Source organism: Stegostoma tigrinum, chromosome 22 (assembly GCF_030684315.1).
Source record: "Stegostoma tigrinum isolate sSteTig4 chromosome 22, sSteTig4.hap1, whole genome shotgun sequence".
In the NCBI taxonomy this organism is placed as follows: Eukaryota; Metazoa; Chordata; class Chondrichthyes; order Orectolobiformes; family Stegostomatidae; genus Stegostoma; species Stegostoma tigrinum.
This window is the reverse complement of record NC_081375.1, coordinates 4603805-4626567: the sequence shown is the minus strand read 5'-3', so window position 1 is coordinate 4626567 and position 22763 is coordinate 4603805. Positions and strand designations below refer to the sequence as shown.

Here is a 22763-nt window from a genome sequence, read left to right as displayed (position 1 = left end):
GTACTATCATAAGTGGATTGTGATACTGCCTGGGCCCAAATTTCCTCTGAGTTCCTCTGAAATCTCAACCTGAGGCAATCCTGAGTGCTGTCCTGTGGAGGCAATGTTGAGGACTTGTCAATGAACAGACTGTGTACTGAGAGGTAGCCGTGCAGGCTGTAAACAGAAGCAAATTAGCAGGCTCTTCACCCACATGTGGTGTGCAGTTGGACACACATTCAAAATGCACCATGAGGTGGAATTTCTTCAGCCAGGGGGTGGTTAATCTGTGAACTCATTGCAGAGGCCAAGTCATTCAGTGTATTTAAGATACAGTTGAATAAGTTCTTGATGGTAAGGAGTTCAAAGGTTGCAGAGAGAAGGCAGGAGAGGGGGGCTGAGAAATATTTTAGGCATCATTGAATGATGGAGCAGATTTGGCTGAATGGCTTAATTCTGCCGTTATATTTTATAGTCTAATGGTCACATTAATGGCTGAGATTACCGTGAAGGTCTGAGCTTATCAACCTCTCCCCTCGCCTGAGGTGTGGTAACCAACAGGTTAAACCACTGGCAGTTATCTCTCTAATGAGAGAGCTGCTCTGTGGTCCCCTGGGACTATGACAACCTTGCCTTTACATTTTACTCAGCCAGAAGTGTCACCAATTTAATCCCTGATCTCAGCCAGATTGGAGGCTGGCCTTCAGCAACAGGCTTGAGCTAAGGAGAGGAAGATTCGGTCAGGGTTCCTACTCCGTGTTGCTGTCCCATCATCATGTAGTTTGATGGCAGGATCAGACGGGGCTATAATACCCTGCATTGGGAACCTGCCTGACATTGTTCATGGACTGGACTTGTGAAAACTGTGTATAATAAACGCAGAAACTGCTGGGAGTAAACTGCAGAGAAAAAAAGTTAACATTTCAAGTGAATAAGCTTTCATCAGAACTGGTTAACTTGTTTAGGCAGATACCAGAACAGACTTCATGGGCCAAGTTGTGAGCAGGGTTGTTAGCAAGTGATAAGACATCCTGCTGTATGCTCTCAGATTGGAATCAAAATGACAAGCACTGCAGATTTCTCGGTGTGTTTGAGATGTTGTGAGTTTGGGGCAGAGGGTGAAGGGAAAGTAAAGCAGGTATTTTCAGCTCTAATTGCTACCTTGTCCTTTCAGGAAGGAATTTGCGGAACTGATGGAGAAGTACGGCTCCCACAGTAATGCTGGATCAGCACGCAGCTCACCTACTCCCCATGCTGGTGGTGAGAATCACAGGCTCAAGGGGTCTGACTAAGGGACACTACAGTGTCGTAGATTGAAAATCCTCTTGATTTGCCTTCAGTTTGCGGGTCAGGATGTATACTGCCGTTCCTTTGCTGTCAAAACCCTGGAATTTCTTCCCTAATGGCACGGTGGGTCAACCTACAACACATGGGCTGTAGCAGTTCATGAAGGCAGCTCAACACCATCTTCTCAAGGGTAACTAGAAATGGACCATAAATGCTGGGCCAGCCAACAATGCCCAGTTCCCATGAGCGAATAAAAAAAATCACCACTCATTACAGTCCTGCTTATTAATTGAATCTTTTAGATTATCCCTCTGTGCTATCAAGCTATTTAAGACAAAGAGGATTTTCAATCTATAAATATAGAGAGCACTGTATGAAAGAGACTGCGTTGAAGGTTTATACAACAAATCACTAATTTCTTCCAGTATATTTCCAATCTTCTAGATCTGTGTGCCTGTACCATGGGATATCATGCCTTTTCTGGATCAGTGCAGTACTTTGTAGAATCAGATGTTGTTCTAATGTAAAACAATCCAGAACAGGACATTACTTGAGATGTGTATTGTAAACGCTGACTATTATAGATCATTGTGATAGTACTTATGGAGACTGACTATTGGGAAGCAGCACACAAGCATGACCAGACATTTCAGAAAAGTGGGAAAATACGCTGCATTATCACTTGTCCTTACACACAGGAAGGCTGACGTTTTGGGCCTAGACCCTTCATCAGAAATGGGGGAGGGGAAGAGGGTTCTGAAATAAATAGGGCGAGAGGGGGAGACGGATCGAAGATGGATAGAGGAAAAGATAGGTGGAGAGGACGAGAGAGTTGCAGTGGGAAAGAGATCCCCTGAGGTTTGTCCAGAGGGAGGGGGTAACTTCTTCAGGTTAGGCATCCTTAGAAGAGGCTTTGCAGTGGGGTTAAAATTGTATTGTATCAGTTCATCCAGCTCCACACCTTGTTATCTCGGATTCGACAGCATTTGTAGTTCCTATTATCTCTGATATAATTTTAACCTCACTGCGAAGCCTCTTCTAAGGATACCTAACCTGAAGAAGTTACCCTCCTCCCTCCAGACAAACCTGAGGGGATCTCATTCCCTCTGCAACTCTCTCATCCTCTCCACCTATATTCTCCTCTTTCCATCTTCGATCTGCCTCCCCCTCTCTCCCTATTCATTTCAGAACCCTCTTCCCCTCCCCCATTTCTGATGAAGGGTCTAGGCCTGAAATGTCAGCTTTCCTGCTCCTGAGATGCTGCTTGGCCTGCTGTGTTCATCCAGCCCCACACTTTGTTATCTCAGATTCTCCAGCATCTGCAGTTCCTATTATCTCTTATCACTTGTTCTGGCCAGTTTGCAACTGAACTGGCTGTTCTAGAGTGAAGTGGGTGATGTTACGAATTGTGAAAATACCTGAATCATTGATATGGTGCTACCATGTGTATTTGCTGTCTTTGAGTTTGACCAAATGAAGAGTGAGCGAGCAATCCAGGGTGACTCTACCATCTGTTTTCTCAGACAACGGCTGAGGTTTATATATGCGTTACCAATATTTTTTATCAACCTGCTTGGACATACTTATGACACACCTCTAAGACTGGTGGGACTTGAACTTGGACCTCTGATATCTGCCTTCAAATTGCCAACATCCTAAGGGGCTTCGGAATAGATTGAAGGCTTTCTGAGTAGGACATGGGGTGGATCAGAGGGGACAGGTGTGGACGGAGACATCAGAGATAGGAAAAAAAGGAGAAAGTATTCAGGAAGGTGGATTCAGAGAGCAGGACATGATGCTGAGGTTTTACTGCTCATGGTTAATGGGGAAGATGAGATTAGATGGATCACAGTTTGAGGAGGGTGTGTGTAGTTGGGATTCCGAGGTAAGGGAGTTGTGCAGGGTTAAGGGGAAAAGGCACAAAGTCAAACAGCTTGGAAAATGAGTGCAGACATGATAGGATGAATGACCTCTTTCAGCACCGTGATAATTCTGTAATTCTGTTTTTGCAGGCAGAGTGTGTAGTGAGCCCTCTAGGGATTTGCAAACAAGGGCAAGAATTGGTGAAGCTGAGGTCATGTGCACAAAGACAAACAAAGCAGAAACCACAAACATACAAAACAGGGATAGTAGGAACTGCAGATGCTGGAGAATCTGAGATAACAAGGTGTAGAGCTGGATGAACACAGCAGGCCAAGCAACATCAAAGGAGCAGGAAAGCTGACATTTCGGGCCTAGACCCTTCTTCAGAAAATTCAGAAACATTCAAAACAGAAAGCCTTTCAATGATGTTCTCATTGTCTCACTCAGGTAAACATCTAGAGAGCACGTCATCGACATCCTTATCCAGCTCCCCGAGCCCGCAGCTTTTAAGCCCGAAAGATATTGTGGCTACCAACGGTGGGATTGTCACTACAATGGCAGCAGTAACAACGATAAGGTAATCACCTCCACAGCACCAAGCAGGTTCTGTGCTTTTCCTGTAGAGAATCTAATGGCTAGGCCCTTGTGGGTCAGTTTTCCTATCTCACTCTCTCTGTCAAATGCTGTTCCTGTTAGCACTGAGCAGTGGACTGTGATATCTGCTGCCTGACTGAGGAGTTGTCTCCCAACCTGATAATATGGAAAATTGTTGTTGACTTGATCTTCCTAATCCAATGGCTCATAAGACAATGCTGTCATCCCAGGAATCGGCCTTTCTGCAAACTGCTTCCGATGCAAGTCTATCTCTCCTTAAGGGTGGGGACTGAAACTGTACACAGCACTCAAGTGGTTTTCTCACCAGGATTCCATTCAGTTCTTTAGAATAATCCTATCTGCATTGTTAGTCTAATTATTGTTATAGTGTCCCCACAGTCTTACCAGACCGTAGGGCTGCTCTGTCATGAGAATGAGAGGACTGGTGGTGATTTATTCTGAGGATCACCAAGTGTCAGGTGAGGGCAAGGCTAAGAAGATAGGACCTTCACAGTAATCTCGGCTGCTACAGGAATTGAACCCAAGCTGTTGGCAGCACTCTGTATTGCAAACCAGCCATCCAGCCAACTGAGCTAACTGATAGAATTAAGAAAAGCAATATAAGAGGAACTTTTTCAAGCAATGACTGCTTAAGACCCAGAATGCAGTGCCTGAGAATGCAATGAGGCAGATTCAATTGAGGATTTCAAAAGGAAATTGCATGTTATCTGGAGAGGAACAATGTGTAGGTTTGCATTCAGAAGTGGGAGAATATCACAAAGTGAGTTGCCAGTTTGGTGAGCGAGTGCAGACACAATGGGCTGAATGGCCTCCTTCTGTTTGAACATTCCTGGTGACGCTCCTGAATCTAAAGATCATCCGATTACAAGCAGAGAGTTTGATATGTGTTGATTTCCACTTTTCATTCAGGAACTCTCCTATTCAGCTAATCTCTATTCCCAAAGTGACGAGCCTTGGCTTGAACATTGTGGGTGGGACCAACAAGCCTGACGGACCAATGGTGTGTGTTCAGGAAGTGATACCAGGAGGAGATTGCCATAAGGTCAGTGCTGACGGACATTATTAAGTTAAAAATATGTAAATATTCAGTTTTACCACAGGCAGATTTGTGAAGTTGAATTAACGGGAATCGACCGTGCATTGTTTCATTTCACTTAATGATCTCCATTTAAATTCTGATCCTTTGGGGACTTACCAGAAAAACAACAACAAATTGCAATTCATAGACTCCCAGCAGTGTGGAAAGAGGCAATTTGCTCCCTCATGTCAGTACCGACCCTCCACCAGACCCCTATCCTCACATTTGCTTTGGTTAATCTACTATCTTGGACATCCCTGAACACTATGGGCAATTTAGCATGGCCAGTCCACCTAATCTGCACATCTTTGGACTGTGGGAGAAGACTGGAGCACCCAGAGGAAACCCACAAGGGCATGGGGAGAATGTGCAAACTCCACACAGACAGTGACTGAAGGCTGGAATTGAACTCAGGTCCCTGGTGCTGTGAGGCTGCAGGGCTAACCACTGAGCCACTGTATTGCCCTAAGATGTCCTTGGATGACAGTTTTAAATTAGTCAGATGTCCAGGTCTCACAGTGCTTCAAAGGAATGCCAGCAAGCAATTTTTGACATTGAGCTACTATTGGAGCAGCGAATGAAAACGTTATTCAAAAAAGGAGCATCTTATCAAGAATGAGGGGAGGTAGAGAGCTTCAGGGAGCAAACTTTAAAGCTTTGGCAACTGACTCAGTCGACCCTAGCAGACCAATATAAATTACCAACGTGCCAGAATTGGAGAAGCATGGAAATGTCGGAGAGAGTGCCACATTCTCAGTGCTGAGGGAGCGCCACACTGTCAGAGGGTCAGTAGCTGAGAGACCGCCACACTGTCAGAGGGTCAGTGCTGAGGGAGCGCCGCACTGTCGGAGGGTCAGTGCTGAGGGAGCGCCGCACTGTCGGAGGGTCAGTGCTGAGGGAGCGCCGCACTGTCAGAGGGTCAATGCTGAGGGAGCGCTGCACTGTCGGAGGGTCAGTGCTGAGGGAGTGGGCACTGTCGGAGGGTCAGTGCTGAAGAAGTGCCGCTCTGTGGAAGGGTCAGTGCTGAGGGAGCGCCGCACTGTCGGAGGGTCAGTGCTGAGGGAGCGCTGCACTGTCGGAGGGTCAGTGCTGAGGGAGTGGGCACTGTCGGAGGGTCAGTGCTGAAGAAGTGGCGCTCTGTGGAAGGGTCAGTGCTGAGGGAGTGGGCACTGTCGGAGGGTCTGTACTGACTGATTTCAAAATTTATTCAACAAGTTTCAAACCTTAAGACATTTTACTGTAACAAATAAATGTGCAGCAAAATTGACAAAACTGAAGAGAGTATTACAGGGGCGGGAGGGGTCTTTGATGATGTTGGCAGCCTTTTCGTGGCAATGAGACATGTAGATGGTGTCCCTGGATGGCAGATTGGCTTCCATGATGGTCTGAACTGTTACACAGCTTTCAGTAGTTTCTTACAGTCCTGGCCAGAGCAGTTGCCGTACCAGGCCGTGATGCACCCAGATAGCTTGCTTCCTATGGTGCATCTGTAAAAGTTGGTGAGTCTCCTTATGGCCATGCCAAATTTCCCAAGCCTCCTGAGGATGAAAAGGTGTTGTTGTGGCTTCTTAACCATTGCATCTACCTGGGAGTTCAGATTGTTGGTGAGGAGATTTACCAGGATGTTGCCTGGTATGGAGGGAAGGTCTTACGAGGAAAGGCTGAGGGACTTGAGGCTGTTTTCATTAGAGAGAAGAAGGTTGAGAGGTGACTTAATTGAAACATATAAAATAATCAGAGGGTCAGATAGGGTGGATGGTGATGGCGAGCACGAGGGGGCATAGCTTTAAATTGAGGGGTGAAAGATATAGGACAGATGTCAGAGGTAGTTTCTTTATTCAGAGAGTAGTAAGGGTGTGGAACTCTTTGCCTGCAACGGTAGTAGATTCGCCAACTTTAGGTACATTTAAGTCATCATTGGACAAGCTTATGGACGTACATGGAGTAGTGTAGGTTAGATGGGCTTGAGATTGGTGTGACAGGTCGGCACAACATCGAGGGCCGAAGGGCCTGTACTGTGCTGTCATGTTCTATGTTCTATCATTCCTAGGAACAAAAACAAAGTTGCTGGAAAAGCTCAGAAGGTCTGGCAGCATCTGTGGAGGAAAAAACAGAGTCAACGTTTCGGGACTAGTAACCTTTCCTCAGAACTAGGGTTCTAAGGGTCACCGGACCCAAAACGTTTCATAAGAAATATAGCTCATTAACTCCCAACTCCCAAATGTTTCATTCCCCCTCTTTCCTGCAGTTGTATGTAGAGTGACAATTACAAGTGTTTGACTCAGTGTCCAAATGGTTTCTGAAGCACCAACCAGCTGTAGGGCCAGTTTGTGTGATTTCAGCTCCTGGCCACTCCGGGACATGTTTTTGACTCCCACCGGATGGATCCATTTCATCAGAGAGATTCCTCGTTCCCTGGTAACTCTCCCAGGAGTCACAGCAAACTCCTTCCTGCTGATCACTCCATCAGCTGCAGCCGTCATCTCTCTCCCACAACAACCTTGACAGTTTGTCTCGGATGGTGGAATTGTAGGACCGACAAAAATAGTTGTCTCTCTTCTTGCATTCACATGTAAAGAAATGGTCCATGGTTTCAGTGAAGCCTTTTCTAGGTTTCTGGTCTCCATGGTAACTCAGCCACTCGGGCTTCATGTTGGACAGAACATTGCAGATCACGTAACTCATCACTGCTCCATTTTATCTGAGACATACCAAAGCATAACCAGCTAATAAAACTGCAATCTTTGATTTGCTAGCCAATTCATCAACCAACATTATCTTTACAAATTATTTGGCCAATTATCCAATTTATCAATTTACCTGAATAAAGGAGTTGCTGTGTAACTGCAGATGTATGTTCATTCTCATGGTGGGAGCTTATTGTGAACAAATTTATTGCCCTGTGACAGAATTTAAAAGGTATATGACTGAGTGTAAAACATTTTGGGATGACCTGAGTCTATTAAAGGCACAATATAAATGCAAGATTTTCATTCTCTTGGTGTCTGAAAGCCAGTGCCGTCTGTTGAGCTTGCAATGTGATTGCTTGGTGCTAACACTGGAGGGCAGTGCTTCCCTTCTATTCACCACCAACTCCATCTTAAAGCAAGGCCAAGATAACAAAGTGTGAGGCTGGATGAACACAGCAGGCCAAGCAGCATCTCAGGAGCACAAAAGCTGACGTTTCGGGCCTAGACCCTTCATCAGAGAGGCCCGAAACGTCAGCTTTTGTGCTCCTGAGATGCTGTTTGGCCTGCTGTGTTCATCCAGCCTCACATTTTATTATCTTGGAATCTCCAGCATCTGCAGTTCCCATTATCTCTTAAAGCAAGGCCAATTGGTTCACTGTTTGCAAATACTAGCTCCAGTCCCAGAATCCTTGTTTCAAATGACTGTTGTTGATTCTCTCAAAATCACACAAATTAGTTATTCCACACTCCAATTCTTAAAATGAGAAAGAACAACCCCACAATTGGCACCATCTAGGAGGGGAGGAGGTTTTATATGTCAACTGTGTTCAGCTGTGAAATTGTGGGTTCAAACCACCCCCTCCACCAACCCCCCAGAACGAAGAGTACAGGGCAATACAGTCAGTGCAGTGCTGAGGGAGCGCCGCACTGTCGGAGGGTCAGTGCTGAGGGAGTGCCGCACTGTCGGAGGGTCAGTGCTGAGGGAGCGGGCACTGTCGGAGGGTCAGTGCTGAGGGAGCGCCGCACTGTCGGAGGGTCAGTGCTGAGGGAGTGCCGCACTGTCGGAGGGTCAGTGCTGAGGGAGCGGGCACTGTCGGAGGGTCAGTGCTGAGGGAGCGCCGCACTGTCGGAGGGTCAGTGCTGAGGGAGTGCCGCACTGTCGGAGGGTCAGTGCTGAGGGAGTGCCGCACTGTCAGAGGGTCAGTGCTGAGGGAGCGCCGCACTGTCGGAGGGTCAGTGCTGAGGGAGCGCCGCACTGTCGGAGGGTCAGTGCTGAGGGAGTGCCGCACTGTCGGAGGGTCAGTGCTGAGGGAGCGGGCACTGTCGGAGGGTCAGTGCTGAGGGAGCGCCGCACTGTCGGAGGGTCAGTGCTGAGGGAGTGCCGCACTGTCGGAGGGTCAGTGCTGAGGGAGTGCCGCACTGTCGGAGGGTCAGTGCTGAGGGAGCGCCGCACTGTCGGAGGGTCAGTGCTGAGGGAGCGCCGCACTGTCGGAGGGTCAGTGTTGAGAGAGTGCCGCACTGTCAGAGGGTCAGTGCTGAGGGAGCGGGCACTGTCGGAGGGTCAGTGCTGAGGGAGCGCCGCACTGTCGGAGGGTCAGTGCTGAGGGAGCGCCACACTGTCGGAGGGTCAGTGCTGAGGGAGCGCCGCACTGTCGGAGGGTCAGTGCTGAGGGAGCGCCACACTGTCAGAGGGTCAGTGCTGAGGGAGCGCTGCACTGTCGGAGGGACAGTGCTGAGGGAGCGGGCACTGTCGGAGGGTCAGTGCTGAGGGAGCGCCGCACTGTCGGAGGGTCAGTGCTGAGGGAGCGCTGCACTGTCGGAGGGACAGTGCTGAGGGAGCGCCGCACTGTCAGAGGGTCAGTACTGAGGGAGTGTCGCACTGTCGGAGGGTCAGTGTTGAGAGAGTGCCGCACTGTCGGAGGGTTAATGCTGAGGGAGTGCCGCACTGTCAGAGGGTCAGTGCTGAGGGAGCGGGCACTGTCGGAGGGTCAGTGCTGAGGGAGCGCCGCACTGTCGGAGGGTCAGTGCTGAGGGAGTGGGCACTGTTGGAGGGTCAGTGCTGAGGGAGCGGGCACTGTCGGAGGGTCAGTGCTGAGGGAGCGCCGCACTGTCAGAGGGTCAGTGCTGAGGGAGCGGGCACTGTCGGAGGGTCAGTGCTGAGGGAGCGCCACACTGTCGGAGGGTCAGTGCTGAGGGAGCGCCACACTGTCAGAGGGTCAGTGCTGATGGAGCGCTGCACTGTCGGAGGGACAGTGCTGAGGGAGCGGGCACTGTCGGAGGGTCAGTGCTGAGGGAGCGCCGCACTGTCGGAGGGTCAGTGCTGAGGGAGCGCTGCACTGTCGGAGGGACAGTGCTGAGGGAGCGGGCACTGTCGGAGGGACAGTGCTGAGGGAGCGGGCACTGTCGGAGGGACAGTGCTGAGGGAGCGCCGCACTGTCAGAGGGTCAGTACTGAGGGAGTGTCGCACTGTGGGAGGGTCAGTGCTGAGGGAGCGCCGCACTGTCAGAGGGTCAGTGCTAAGGGAGCACCGCACTGTCAGAGGGCCAGTACTGAGGGAATGCCGCACTGTCGGAATGCCCATGCTGAGGGAGTGGCACACTGTCAGAGGGTCAGTACTAAGGGAGTGTCGCGCTTTGGAGGATCACTGCTGAGGCAGTGCCACTCTGTCGGATGCTTAGTGCTGAGGGACTGTCGCACTGCCAGAAGGTCAGTGCTGAGGGAGTGCAGATTTAGGCTGCAAGGTGGCTCAGTGGTTAGCACTGCAGCCTCGCAGCGCCAGGGACCCGGGTTCAATTCCAGCCTCAGGTAACTGTCTGTGCGGAGTTTGCCCATTCTCCCCGTGTTTGCGTGGGTTTCCTCTGGGTGCTCCGGTTTCCTCCCACAGTCCAAAGATGTGCAGGCTGGGTGGATCGGCCAGGCTAAATTGTCCATAGTGCTCACGGATGTGTGGGTTACAGGGGATGGGTCTGGGTGGGATGCTTCAAGGGGCGGTGTGGACTTGTTGGGCCGAAGGGCCTGTTTCCACACTGTAGGGAATCTAACGTAATTTTAATGAAAAAACAGAACTTTATGATACAAAAATAAGTGGAAATAAAATAGAAGAAACCAAACTACTTGCCCAGTCACTTGAATGGTGTAAAATAATGCTGAATAAAATCCCATTTCTCCTAACACTGTCATTTTTCAATATTCCAATACCAGGGGGAGAGGTCCATCTTCTATCACATCTATAGGTTTGACATAACTTTTGTTTGCAATTATACAGTTTGAGAAATTGATTGTCTTTTCTTTCATCATTCGCATAACTGAGTTCAAACATTCTTATCTTCAAAACACTTCTTCAAAGTTTGATCCAAATACCTCTGGTTTGTAATTTTCAAACTAAAACCCTTACTCCATTCTCAACTGTTATTACATCTTGTCCCAGCCAAGTCTCCCGGAATTGCAAGTGGAATTTTTGCATTTATTATTAAAGGAATAGAATATAAAATTCAGGAAGCATTGCTGCAAATATATAAGGCATTACTGAGGCTGCACCTGGTGTATTACACATAATATTAGAATAAAGAACAATACAGCGCAGCAACAGGTCCTCAGGCCCACCAAGCCTGTGCTGACACATTCTGCTCTTCTATACTAAAACTGCCTTCAGTTACAGGATCCCTATCCCTCTATTCCCTTCCTGTCCATGTATTCATCCAAGATAATAAAATGTGAGGCTGGATGAACACAGCAGGCCAAGCAGCATCTCAGGAGCACAAAAGCTGACGTTTCGGGCCTAGACCCTTCATCAGAGAGGGGGATGGGGGGAGGGAACTGGAATAAATAGGGAGAGAGGGGGAGGCGGACCGAAGATGGAGAGTAAAGAAGATAGGTGGAGAAGGTGTGGGTGGGGAGGTAGGGAGGGGATAGGTCAGTCCAGGGAAGACGGACAGGTCAAGGAGGTGGGATGAGGTTAGTAGGTAGCTGGGGGTGTGGCTTGGGGTGGGAGGAAGGGATGGGTGAGAGGAAGAACCGGTTAGGGAGGCAGAGACAGGTTGGACTGGTTTTGGGATGCAGTGGGTGGGGGGGAAGAGCTGGGCTGGTTGTGTGGTGCAGTGGGGGGAGGGGATGAACTGGGCTGGTTTAGGGATGCAGTGGGGGAAGGGGAGATTTTGAAACTGGTGAAGTCCACATTGATACCATATGGCTGCAGGGTTCCCAGGCGGAATATGAGTTGCTGTTCCTGCAACCTTCGGGTGGCATCATTGTGGCAGTGCAGGAGGCCCATGATGGACATGTCATCAAGAGAATGGGAGGGGGAGTGGAAATGGTTTGCGACTGGGAGGTGCAGTTGTTTGTTGCGAACTGAGCGGAGGTGTTCTGCAAAGCGGCCCCCAAGCCTCCGCTTGGTTTCCCCAATGTAGAGAAAGCCGCACCGGGTACAGTGGATGCAGTATACCAAATTGGCAGATGTGCAGGTGAACCTCTGCTTAATGTGGAATGTCATCTTGGGGCCTGGGATGGGGGTGAGGGAGGAGGTGTGGGGACAAGTGTAGCATTTCCTGCGGTTGCAGGGGAAGGTGCCGGGTGTGGTGGGGTTGGAGGGCAGTGTGGAGCGAACAAGGGAGTCACGGAGAGAGTGGTCTCTCCGGAAAGCAGACAGGGGTGGGGATGGAAAAATGTCTTGGGTGGTGGGGTCGGATTGTAAATGGCGGAAGTGTCGGAGGATAATGCGTTGTATCCGGAGGTTGGTAGGGTGGTGTGTGAGAACGAGGGGGATCCTCTTGGGGCGGTTGTGGCGGGGGCGGGGTGTGAGGGATGTATTGCGGGAAATGCGGGAGACGCGGTCAAGGGCGTTCTCGACCACCGTGGGGGGGAAGTTGCGGTCCTTGAAGAACTTGGACATCTGGGATGTGTGGGAGTGGAATACTTCATCCTGGGAGCAGATGCGGCGGAGGCGGAGGAATTGGGAATAGGGGATGGAATTTTTGCAGGAGGATGGGTGGGAGGAGGTGTATTCTAGGTAGCTGTGGGAGTCGTTGGGCTTGAAATGGACATCAGTTACCAGCTGGTCGCTTGAGATGGAGACTGAGGGGTCCAGGAAGGTGAGGGATGTGTTGGAGATGGCCCAGGTGAACTTGAGGTTGGGGTGGAAGGTGTTGGTGAAGTGGATGACCTGTTCGAGCTCCTCTGGGGAGCAAGAGGTGGCGCTGATACAGTCATCAATGTAACGGAGGAAGAGGTGGGGTTTGGGACCTGTGTAGGTGCGGAAGAGGGACTGTTCCACGTAACCTACAAAGAGGCAGGCATAGCTGGGGCCCATGCGGGTGCCCATGGCCACCCCCATTGTCTGTAGGAAGTGGGAGGAATCGAAAGAGAAGTTGTTGAGGGTGAGGACGAGTTCGGCTAGGCGGATGAGGGTGTCGGTGGAGGGGGACTGGTCGGGCCTGCAGGACAGGAAGAAGAGGAGGGCCTTGAGGCCATCTGCATGAGGAATACAGGTGTATAGGGACTGGACGTCCATGGTGAAAATGAGGTGTTGGGGGCCAGGGAATTGGAAGTTCTGGAGGACGTGGAGGGCGTGGGTGGTGTCACGGATGTAGGTAGGGAGTTCCTGGACCAAAGGGGAGAAAATGGAGTCCAGATAGGTGGAGATGAGTTCGGTGGGGCAGGGACAGGCTGAAACAATGGGTCGACCAGGGCAGGCAGGTTTGTGGATTTTGGGAAGGAGATAGAAACGGGCCGTATGGGGTTGGGGAACAATGGGGTTGGGGAACAATGAGGTTGGAGCCCGTGGGTGGGAGGTCCCCTGAGGTGATGGGGTCATGAATGGTGTTGGAGATGATGGTTTGGTGCTCAGGGGTGGGGTCATGATCTGGCTGCAGGATAACTTGTCTAACATAGAACATAGAACAATACAGCGCAGAACAGGCCCTTTGGCCCTCGATGTTGCGCCGACCTGTGAACTGATCTATGCCCCTCCCCCTACACTATCCCATCATTATCCATATCCTTATCCAAGGACTGTTTAAATGCCCCTAATGTGGCTGAGTTAACTACATTGGCCGGCAGGTCGTTCCACACCCTTACCACTCTCTGAGTAAAGAAGCTGCCTCTGACATCTGCCTTAAATCTATCACCCCTCAATTTGTAACTATGCCCCCTTGTACAAGCTGAAGTCATCATCCTCGGAAAAAGAGTCTCACTGTCCACTCTATCTAATCCTCTGATCATCTTGTATGTCTCCATTAAATCCCCTCTTAGCCTTCTTCTCTCCAATGAGAACAGACCCAGGTCCCTCAGCCCTTCTTCATAAGAGCTGCGCTCCAGACCAGGCAATATCCTGGTAAATCTCCTCTGCACCTTTTCCAATGCTGCCACATCCTTCCTGTAATGGGGCGACCAGAACTGCACGCAATATTCCAAATGAGGCCGCACTAGCGTTTTGTATAGCTGCAGCATGTAACCTGATACTCAGTGCCCCTTCCAATGAAGGCAAGCGCACCATTGGCTTTTTTACTGCCTGATCTACCTGTGCTGCCACCCAGATCCCTCTGTATATTAATACTTCAAAGGGCTCTGCCATTCACTGTATAATTTCCATCTGTACTTGATCTTCCAAAATGCTTCACTTCACGTGTCCAGATTAAACTTCATCTGCAATTTTTCTGCCCATGCTTCCAACTGATCTATATCCTGCTATATCCTCTAACAATCCTCTTCACTTTCCACAACTCCACCAATCTTTGTATCAGCTGCAAATTTACTAATTAGACCAGCTATGTTTTCTTCAAGATTATTTATATAGACCATGAACATATTCCAGAGTTCCAGCACTGATCCCTGTGGAACACCATTAGTCAGAACCCTCCATTCTGAAAAACATCCTTCCATCACTCCTCTCTGTCGCCTATGACTAAGCCAGCTCTGTATGCATCTTGCTAGCTCACCCCTGATACGATGTGTTTTCACCTCTTGTACCAGCCTGCCATGAGGGACCTTGTCAGAGCTTTACTGAAGTCCATGTAGACAACGTCAACCACTTTTCCCTCATCAGCCATCTTTGTCACTAACTGAAAAAGCTTGATCAAGTTAGTGAGGTTTGACCTTCCTCCAGTATAATGGTCACTATTCCCAAAATGCTCCTCCACTGAAAATTTACTTATCTGGCCAGGCTCATTTCCCAATACCGTGCTGTCTATCACTAAAAAGTCCATTTGCTTCTTAATGCATATAGATCGTGTTTCTGAGAATCTTTTCCAGTAATTTCCCTCCCACTGATGTGAGGCTCACAGGCCTGTAATTTCCTGAATTATCCCTGCTACCCTTCTTAAACAATGGGACAACATTGGCTGTTCTTCAGTCCTCTGGGACCTCACCTGTGGCCAAACAGGATAGAAAGGTGTCTGTCAATCTCCAGCAATATGTTCTCTTGCCTCCCTCAATATCCTGGGATAGATCCCATCAAGACCCGAGGACTTATCTAACTTAATACATTGTAAGACACATAACACCTCTTCCTTTTTAATAGCAACTTGGCTTAGAAACTCGACACTCCCTTCCCTGAGATCATCCTCTACCAATTCAATTTCTTTGGTAATATCGACACAAAAAGTATTTGTTTAAGACCTCACCTACCTCTTGTGGCTCCACACTTAGATTCTCTCCATTGTCCTTGGTGGGCCAACCCTCTCCTTGGCTACCCGCTTGCTTTTTATATGTGTCTGATGAGCTTTGGGGTTCTCCCTAACCCTGTTTGTTAACGACTTATTATGACCCCTTTTAGCCCTTTTCTAAGTTCTTTTCTACTTTGCTTATATACTTGAAGGCTTCGTCAATTCCCATCCTCCTAGATCTTGTGTATGCTTCCTTTTTCTTTTTGACCAAGGGCACAACATCCAAGGTTCACATAACTTGCCATACCTGTCTTCATTCTCGCAAGAATGTATCGCTGCCGATTTTTAATGCATAGTGGGCTGAAGGGGTATGGAGAGTAGGCAGGATAGTGGAGTTGAAGCTGAGATGAGATCAGCTATGATCATATTAAATGATGGAACAGGTTTGAGGGGCTGAATGGCCTCATCATGCTCCTGATTATTATAGTCAGTGAACTTCCCTGAAATATTTTCCAATCGATAGATCTTTTCTGAGCAAAAAAAATTCAACTCTTGATCTTTCTGAACCAAAAGAAAGCTGATCCTCCAATCACAATACATTCAAAGTCAATTATCACTCAAGGAGGATCCCACTCCCCTGCTGTCTGGCATATTCCAATTTAAATCCACAGTTCCATAAAGACTGACAAGTTAATTATTAAAACCCTTTTATACACATGGATCAAAACCTACACGCTGCTAGTTCAAAATCCAAACCCTAAAGTAAATGATAATACGTAGAACACACACCTCACATCAAAGTGTTCCCATTTATCTGCTGGCCTTGTCTGTCTAGAATGAAGTGGTCACGGGTTTGGAAGGTGCTGTCTGACGGTCTTTGGTGAATTTCTGCGGTGCATCTCGTTTCTAAGGACTGAAGTCACATGACACCAGGTTATAGTCTAACAGGTTTATTTGAAATCACAAGCTTTCAGAGCCCTGCTTCTTTATCCACCTGACGAACGAGCTATGCTCTAAAAGCTTGTGATTTCAAATAAACTGGTATTGTGTAACTTCTGACCTTGTCCACCCCAGACCAACACCAGCACCTCCACAGCATCCTGCAAACAGTACACACTGCTGCTACTGAGCGTCGCTGGTGGAGGGAGTGAATGTTTATGGGTGTGGTGCCAATCGAGTGGCTGTTTTATTCTGGATTTTGCCGTTGTTATTGGAAAGGCAAGTGGAGAATATTCTGTCACTTTCTGACTTATGCCTGGTAGTTGGTGGGTAGGCTGAGGGGATTCAGGAGGTAAATTACTTGCTGCAGTATTCCTAGCCTCTGACTTGCTCTTGAAGCCTCTGTCAATGGGAGGGATTGGGGGTTGGGTCTGAAAGGGTTAATGCTGAGGAGTGCATCAAGTACTGCCAAAGTGCTGTCACATGGACGAGGGCAGGGAAACAGGTTTGGATTTCATAGAGGTCCCACTCACTCTGCTACAAGGTCTACCATCACCAAAACCTATCACACCCATATCTGTCACACCCAATGTCTGTCACACCCAATGTCTGTCACATCCATATCTCTCACACCCATATCAGTCACACCCGTATCTCACACCCATATCTGTCACATCCATATCTGTCACGCCCATATCAGTCACACCCGTATCTCTCACACCAGTGTCCATCACATCGATATCTCTCACTCCAATACCTGTCACGCCAATATCACTCAGACTGAAATCTGTCACATGGATATCTCTCATACCGATATCTGTCACACCCATATCTGTCACACCCATATCTCACACAGCCACATCTGTCACACCCATATCTCACACACCCATATCTCGCACATCCATATCTGTCACACCCATGTCTGTCACTCACATATCTGTCACACCGATGTCTGTCACACGAATATCTGTTATATCAGTACCTATCACACCAAAACCAATCACCCCAATACCAATCACACCAATATCTATCACACCAACACCAATACCTATCACCCCAATACCAATCACCCCAATACCAATCACACCAAAACCAATCACCCCAATACCAATCACACCAATACCAATCACCCCAATACCAATCACACCAACACCTATCACCCCAATACCCATCACACCAAAACCAGTCACCCCAATACCAATCACCCCAATACCTATCACACCAAAACCAATCACCCCAATACCAATCACACCAAAACCAATCACACCAATACCAATCACCCCAATACCAATCACCCCAATACCTATCACACCAAAACCAATCACCCCAATACCTATCACACCAATAACTATCACCCCAATACCAATCACCCCAATACCAATCACCCCAATACCAATCACCCCAAAACCAATCACCCCAATACCAATCACCCCAAAACCAATCACACCAAAACCAATCACCCCAATACCAATCACACCAATAACAATCGCCCCAATACCAATCACACCAATACCAATCACCCCAATACCTATCACACCAATACCAATCACCCCAATACCAATCACACCAATACCAATCACACCAATACCTATCACACCAATACCAATCACCCCAATACCAATCACACCAATACCAATCACACCAATACCAATCACCCCAATACCAATCACCCCAATACCTATCACACCAATACCAATCACCCCAATACCAATCACACCAATACCAATCACACCAATACCAATCACCCCAATACCAATCACCCCAATACCTATCACACCAATACCCATCACACCAATACCAATCACCCCAATACCAATCACCCCAATACCTATCACACCAATACCAATCACCCCAATACCAATCACCCCAATACCAATCACACCAATACCAATCACCCCAATACCAATCACCCCAATACCTATCACACCAATACCAATCACCCCAATACCTATCACACCAATACCAATCACCCCAATACCAATCACCCCAATACCTATCACCCCAATACCAATCACACCAATAAAAAATCACCCCAATACCAATCATACCAAAACCAATCACCCCAATACCAATCACACCAATACCAATCACACCAATACCTATCACGCCAACACCTATCACCCCAAAACCTATCACACCAATACCAATCACCCCAATACCAATCACCCCAATACCTATCAGCACCAATATCTATCACATCAATACCAATTACACCAATCAATCACACCGATACCTATCTCACAAAAACTCACAAACTGATATCTGTATTGCATTTAGTTTGAAAGAACTGGTACCTGTTCTTGTGAAATTATCAAGTGACGTCCTCTACCACACACCCCCAGGCCAAGCAGGCTTCCCAATGAATAATCAACTTCAATAATAGAAGATAGACTGGAAACCTGCTTGCATTCCTGAGTTAATGGTCTCTATCGCTGTGTCACTAATGGGCTCCCCCTCTCCCCATATCTGCTCACTGCCCAGCACCCTCTCCGTACATACCTGCTCGCTGTACAGCACCCCGTCACCACCCATATCTGCTCACTGCCCATCACCCTCTCCCCCCATATCTGGTCCCTTCGGACTACCCTTATCTGCTCACAGCCCAGCATCTCCCCCCATATCTGCTCACAGCCCAGCATCTCCTCCCATATCTGCTCACTGCCCAGCAACTCTGCCTGTATCTTCTCACTTCCCAGTACCCTCTCTCCCCCATATCTGCTCACTGCCCAGCACTCTGACCCCTCATATCTGCTCACTGCCCAGCACCCTCTCTCCCACCATATCTGCCCACTGCCCAGTATGCTCTCCCACCATATCCGCTCACTGCCCAGCACTCTGTCCCCTCATATCTGCTCACTGCCCAGCACCCTCTCCCACCATATCCGCTCACTGCCCAGCACTCTGTCCACCAATATCCGCTCACTGCCCAGCACCCACTCCCTACATCTGCTCACTTCCCAGTATCCTCTCCCACCATATCCGCTCACTGCCCAGAACTCTGTTCCCTGATATCCTCTCACTGCCCAGCACCCACTCCCTACATCTGCTCACTTCCCAGTATCCTCTCCCACCATATCCGCTCACTGCCCAGCACTCTGTCCCCTGATATCCTCTCACTGCCCAGCACCCACTCCCTACATCTGCTCACTTCCCAGTATCCTCTCCCACCAAATCCGCTCACTGCCCAGCACCCTCTCATTCACATATCTGCTCACTGCTCAGCACCCTCCCACCATCATATCTGCTCACTGCCCAGCACCTTCTCACCATGTAGACCTGCTGCATAGATCACATTGCAACTGTCTGCAGCAATATAACCGCAAGAGACAGGGAATGTGTCATTTAATCATTTCCTAACCTGGACAATGAGCTGGAAAAGAGCTGCGAGGATCTACACATTGAAGGGATCACTGATTGAAGTTCGGCTTCACCTGATGCAGCTTCCTGCTGCCATATGGGGATCTTCACTTAGAACTGAGGATCCTCATGCTCCACATCCCATAATATGCTGTTTGTCTCACCCACAGGATGGAAGATTGCAACCTGGAGACCAACTGGTGTCCATAAACAAGGAGTCCCTGATTGGCGTTACAGAGGAAGAGGCCAAGAGCATTCTCACCAGACTGAAGCTAAGGTGAGGATTGCAGGAGGGCAGAAGACTAGACCCTGCAGCACTGTTGGGTCCCACATGTAGCATATGTAAATGCTGAGCTATTTACATTAAAATACCTAGACTTTACAGGGCAGAGAGTGGCCATTCGACCCTTTGGTCCATGCTGGGATTCATACTGCATACAAACCTCCTCCGAGTTTACCCCACCCTGTCAAAATGTCCTTCTAATCTTTCCGTCTTTGTGCATCAGTGCTATTTTCCTTAAATGATTCCTTGTAGGTAGCAAATTCTACATTTTAGCGACTCTCTGTTAAAGAGGTTTCTTCTGGATTCTCTACTGGTCTTGTTCGTGACTGTCTCAAACCTCTGTCCGAGTCCTAATTTGCCCCAAGTCCTCCTCCTCTCAGTCCGGTGCTCAGTAATCTGCGCTGACTCTTAATTAAGCAACATTTTAAATTTTAAAATTCTCATCCTTGATTTGAATCCTTCCCACACCCAGCTTGCTATCAATGGAACCCCTTCCAGGCCCACTGTCCTTGAACTCGTTGCACTCCACTGATTCTGTGCTTTTTTTCCCTTTATTCATCAATGGGATGAGGACATCACTGACGAGGCAGCATTTATTGCCCATCCCTAAGCGCCCACAGGGCAGTTAAGAGTCAACCACATTGCTGTGGTTCTGGAGTCACATGTAGGCTAGACCAGCTAAGGATGGCAGTTTCCTTCCCTAAAGGACAATAGTCATCAGTAGATTCTTAATTCCAGATATTTATGGAATTCAAATTCCACCATCTGCCATGGCAGGATTCGAACCCACGCCACGGAGGATGATGCGTTGTAACGCCCTCGACCGCGTCTCCCGTATTTCCCGCAACACGTCCCTCACACCCCGCCCCTGCCACAACCGCCCAAAGAGGATCCCCCTCGTTCTCACACACCACCCCACCAACCTCCGGATACAACGCATCATCCTCCGACACTTCCGCCATCTACAATCTGACCCCACCACCCAAGACATTTTTCCATCCCCACCCCTGTCTGCTTTCCGGAGAGACCACTCTCTCCGTGACTCCCTTGTTCGCTCCACACTGCCCTCCAACCCCACCACACCCGGTACCTTCCCCTGCAACCGCAGGAAATGCTACACTTGCCCCGACACCTCCCCCCTCACCCCTACCCCAGGCCCCAAGATGACATTCCACATTAAGCAGAGGTTCACCTGCACATCTGCCAATGTGGTATACTGCATCCACTGTACCCGGTGTGGCTTCCTCTACATTGGGGAAACCAACCGGAGGCTTGGAGACCGCTTTGCAGAACACCTCCGCTCAGTTCGCAACAAACAACTGCACCTCCCAGTCGCAAACCATTTCCACTCCCCCTCCCATACTTTAGATGACATGTCCATCATGGGCCTCCTGCAGTGCCACAATGATGCCACCCGAAGGTTGCAGGAACAGCAACTCATATTCCGCCTGGGAACCCTGTAGCCTAATGGTATCAATGTGGACTTCACCAGTTTCAAAATCTCCCCTTCCCCAATTGCATCCCTAAACCAGCCCAGTTCGTCCCCTCCCCCCACTGCACCACACAACCAGCCCAGCTCTTCCACTCCACCCACTGCATCCCAAAACCAGTCCAACCTGTCTCCGCATCCCTATCCTGTTCTTCCTCTCACCCATCCCTTCCTCCCACCCCAAGCCGCACCCCCATCTACCTACTAACCTCATCCCACCTCCTTGACCTGTCCGTCTTCCCTGGACTGACCTATCCCCTCCCTACCTCCCCACCTATACTCTCTCCACCTATCTTCTTTTCTCTCCATCTTCGGTCCGCCTCCCCCTCTCTCCCTATTTATTCCAGAACCCTCACCCCATCCCCCTCTCTGATGAAGGGCCTAGGCCCGAAACGTCAGCTTTTGTGCTCCTGAGATGCTGCTTGGCCTGCTGTGTTCATCCAGCCTCACATTTTGTCAGCTAGCCTAATGTCTCCTTTTGGGGCTTGGTATCAAATCATTGTTAATTATTCTCGTCTGAAGTACCTAAGTACATTTTACTGGTTAGTAGCTGGATGCAGTGTACAAGTGAGGGGAAGCTGTTGCAATCGCCAAGCTCCTTCAGGGTGTTGAATGACTAATCACCAGTTACTGGTGGGATTTTTTCCTACATCAACACTTTCTCTTCTATATTTTTCCAATAATAATCTGAATCTGACAATGCTGACGTTTCGGATGGAAGGCAGTACTGTTATCCCAGGCTTGTCTCAGAGAGATTTAAACCATGATCATTGTGACAGGGTCTTCATTGTTTCTGCTTCAGATCCGAGGGAACGGTGGAGATTGCTTTTGTGCGCAAGAGCCCGCAGCCCAACTCTGCCTGCACCATGCTGAATCCCAGGGCTCAGACACCTTCATCTCCCACTAGCACTGGAAATGTGAGGAAGCCTACGGGGTTCAGCTTACTGTCAGCTCCCCCAAGCCTCCACACAGTGATGCAGTCAAGCCCACAGCCCGACACTGACAGCACTGCTTCAGCCAAAATATATCAAGTAAGGGTCATGGCATTGGGAAGGTACAGTCGCTACAGGGAGTAGCCAGGACAGAGGGAGGGTACAGACGCTACAGGGAGTGGCCAGGACAGAGGGAGGGTACAGTCGCTACAGGGAGTGGCCAGGACAGAGGGAGGGTACAGTTGCTACAGGGAATGGCCAGGACAGAGGGAGGGTACAGTCGGTGCAGGGAGTGGCCAGGACAGAGGGAGGGTACAGTTGCTACAGGGAGTGGCCAGGACAGAGGGAGGATACAGTCGGTGCAGGGAGTGGCCAGAACAGAGGGAGGGTATAGTCGGTGCATGAGCTGACCAGGGCAGGGAGGGTACAATCGCTACAAGGAGTGGCCAGGACAGAGGGAGGGTACTGTCGGTATGGGGAGTGACCAGAACAGAGGGAGAGTACAGTCGATGCATGGGGTGACCAGGACAGGGAGGGCCCAGTCGGTGCTGGGGGTGACTAGGACAGAGGGAGGGTACAGTCGGTGCTTTAATGCAGTTCGGTTGTAGCTTATGCAATTGGACGTGGAGCCTGGGCGAGAGCTGAGAGCATTA

General features: G+C 49.2%; 1 protein-coding gene across 4 annotated transcripts in view; it reads left to right on the top strand.

Annotated features, from left to right (window-relative positions):
- Positions 1-22763, top strand: part of stxbp4 (syntaxin binding protein 4) — a 192159-nt gene that overhangs the window by 42115 nt on the left and 127281 nt on the right. For all 4 annotated transcript variants that reach the window (XM_059653591.1, XM_059653589.1, XM_059653592.1 and 1 more), the window contains 5 exons: positions 1154-1239; positions 3577-3706; positions 4654-4786; positions 19577-19683; positions 21981-22209. In XM_059653591.1, coding sequence (XP_059509574.1) covers positions 1154-1239; positions 3577-3706; positions 4654-4786; positions 19577-19683; positions 21981-22209 — 685 coding nt within the window. The remainder of the gene's footprint in view (positions 1-1153; positions 1240-3576; positions 3707-4653; positions 4787-19576; positions 19684-21980; positions 22210-22763) is intronic.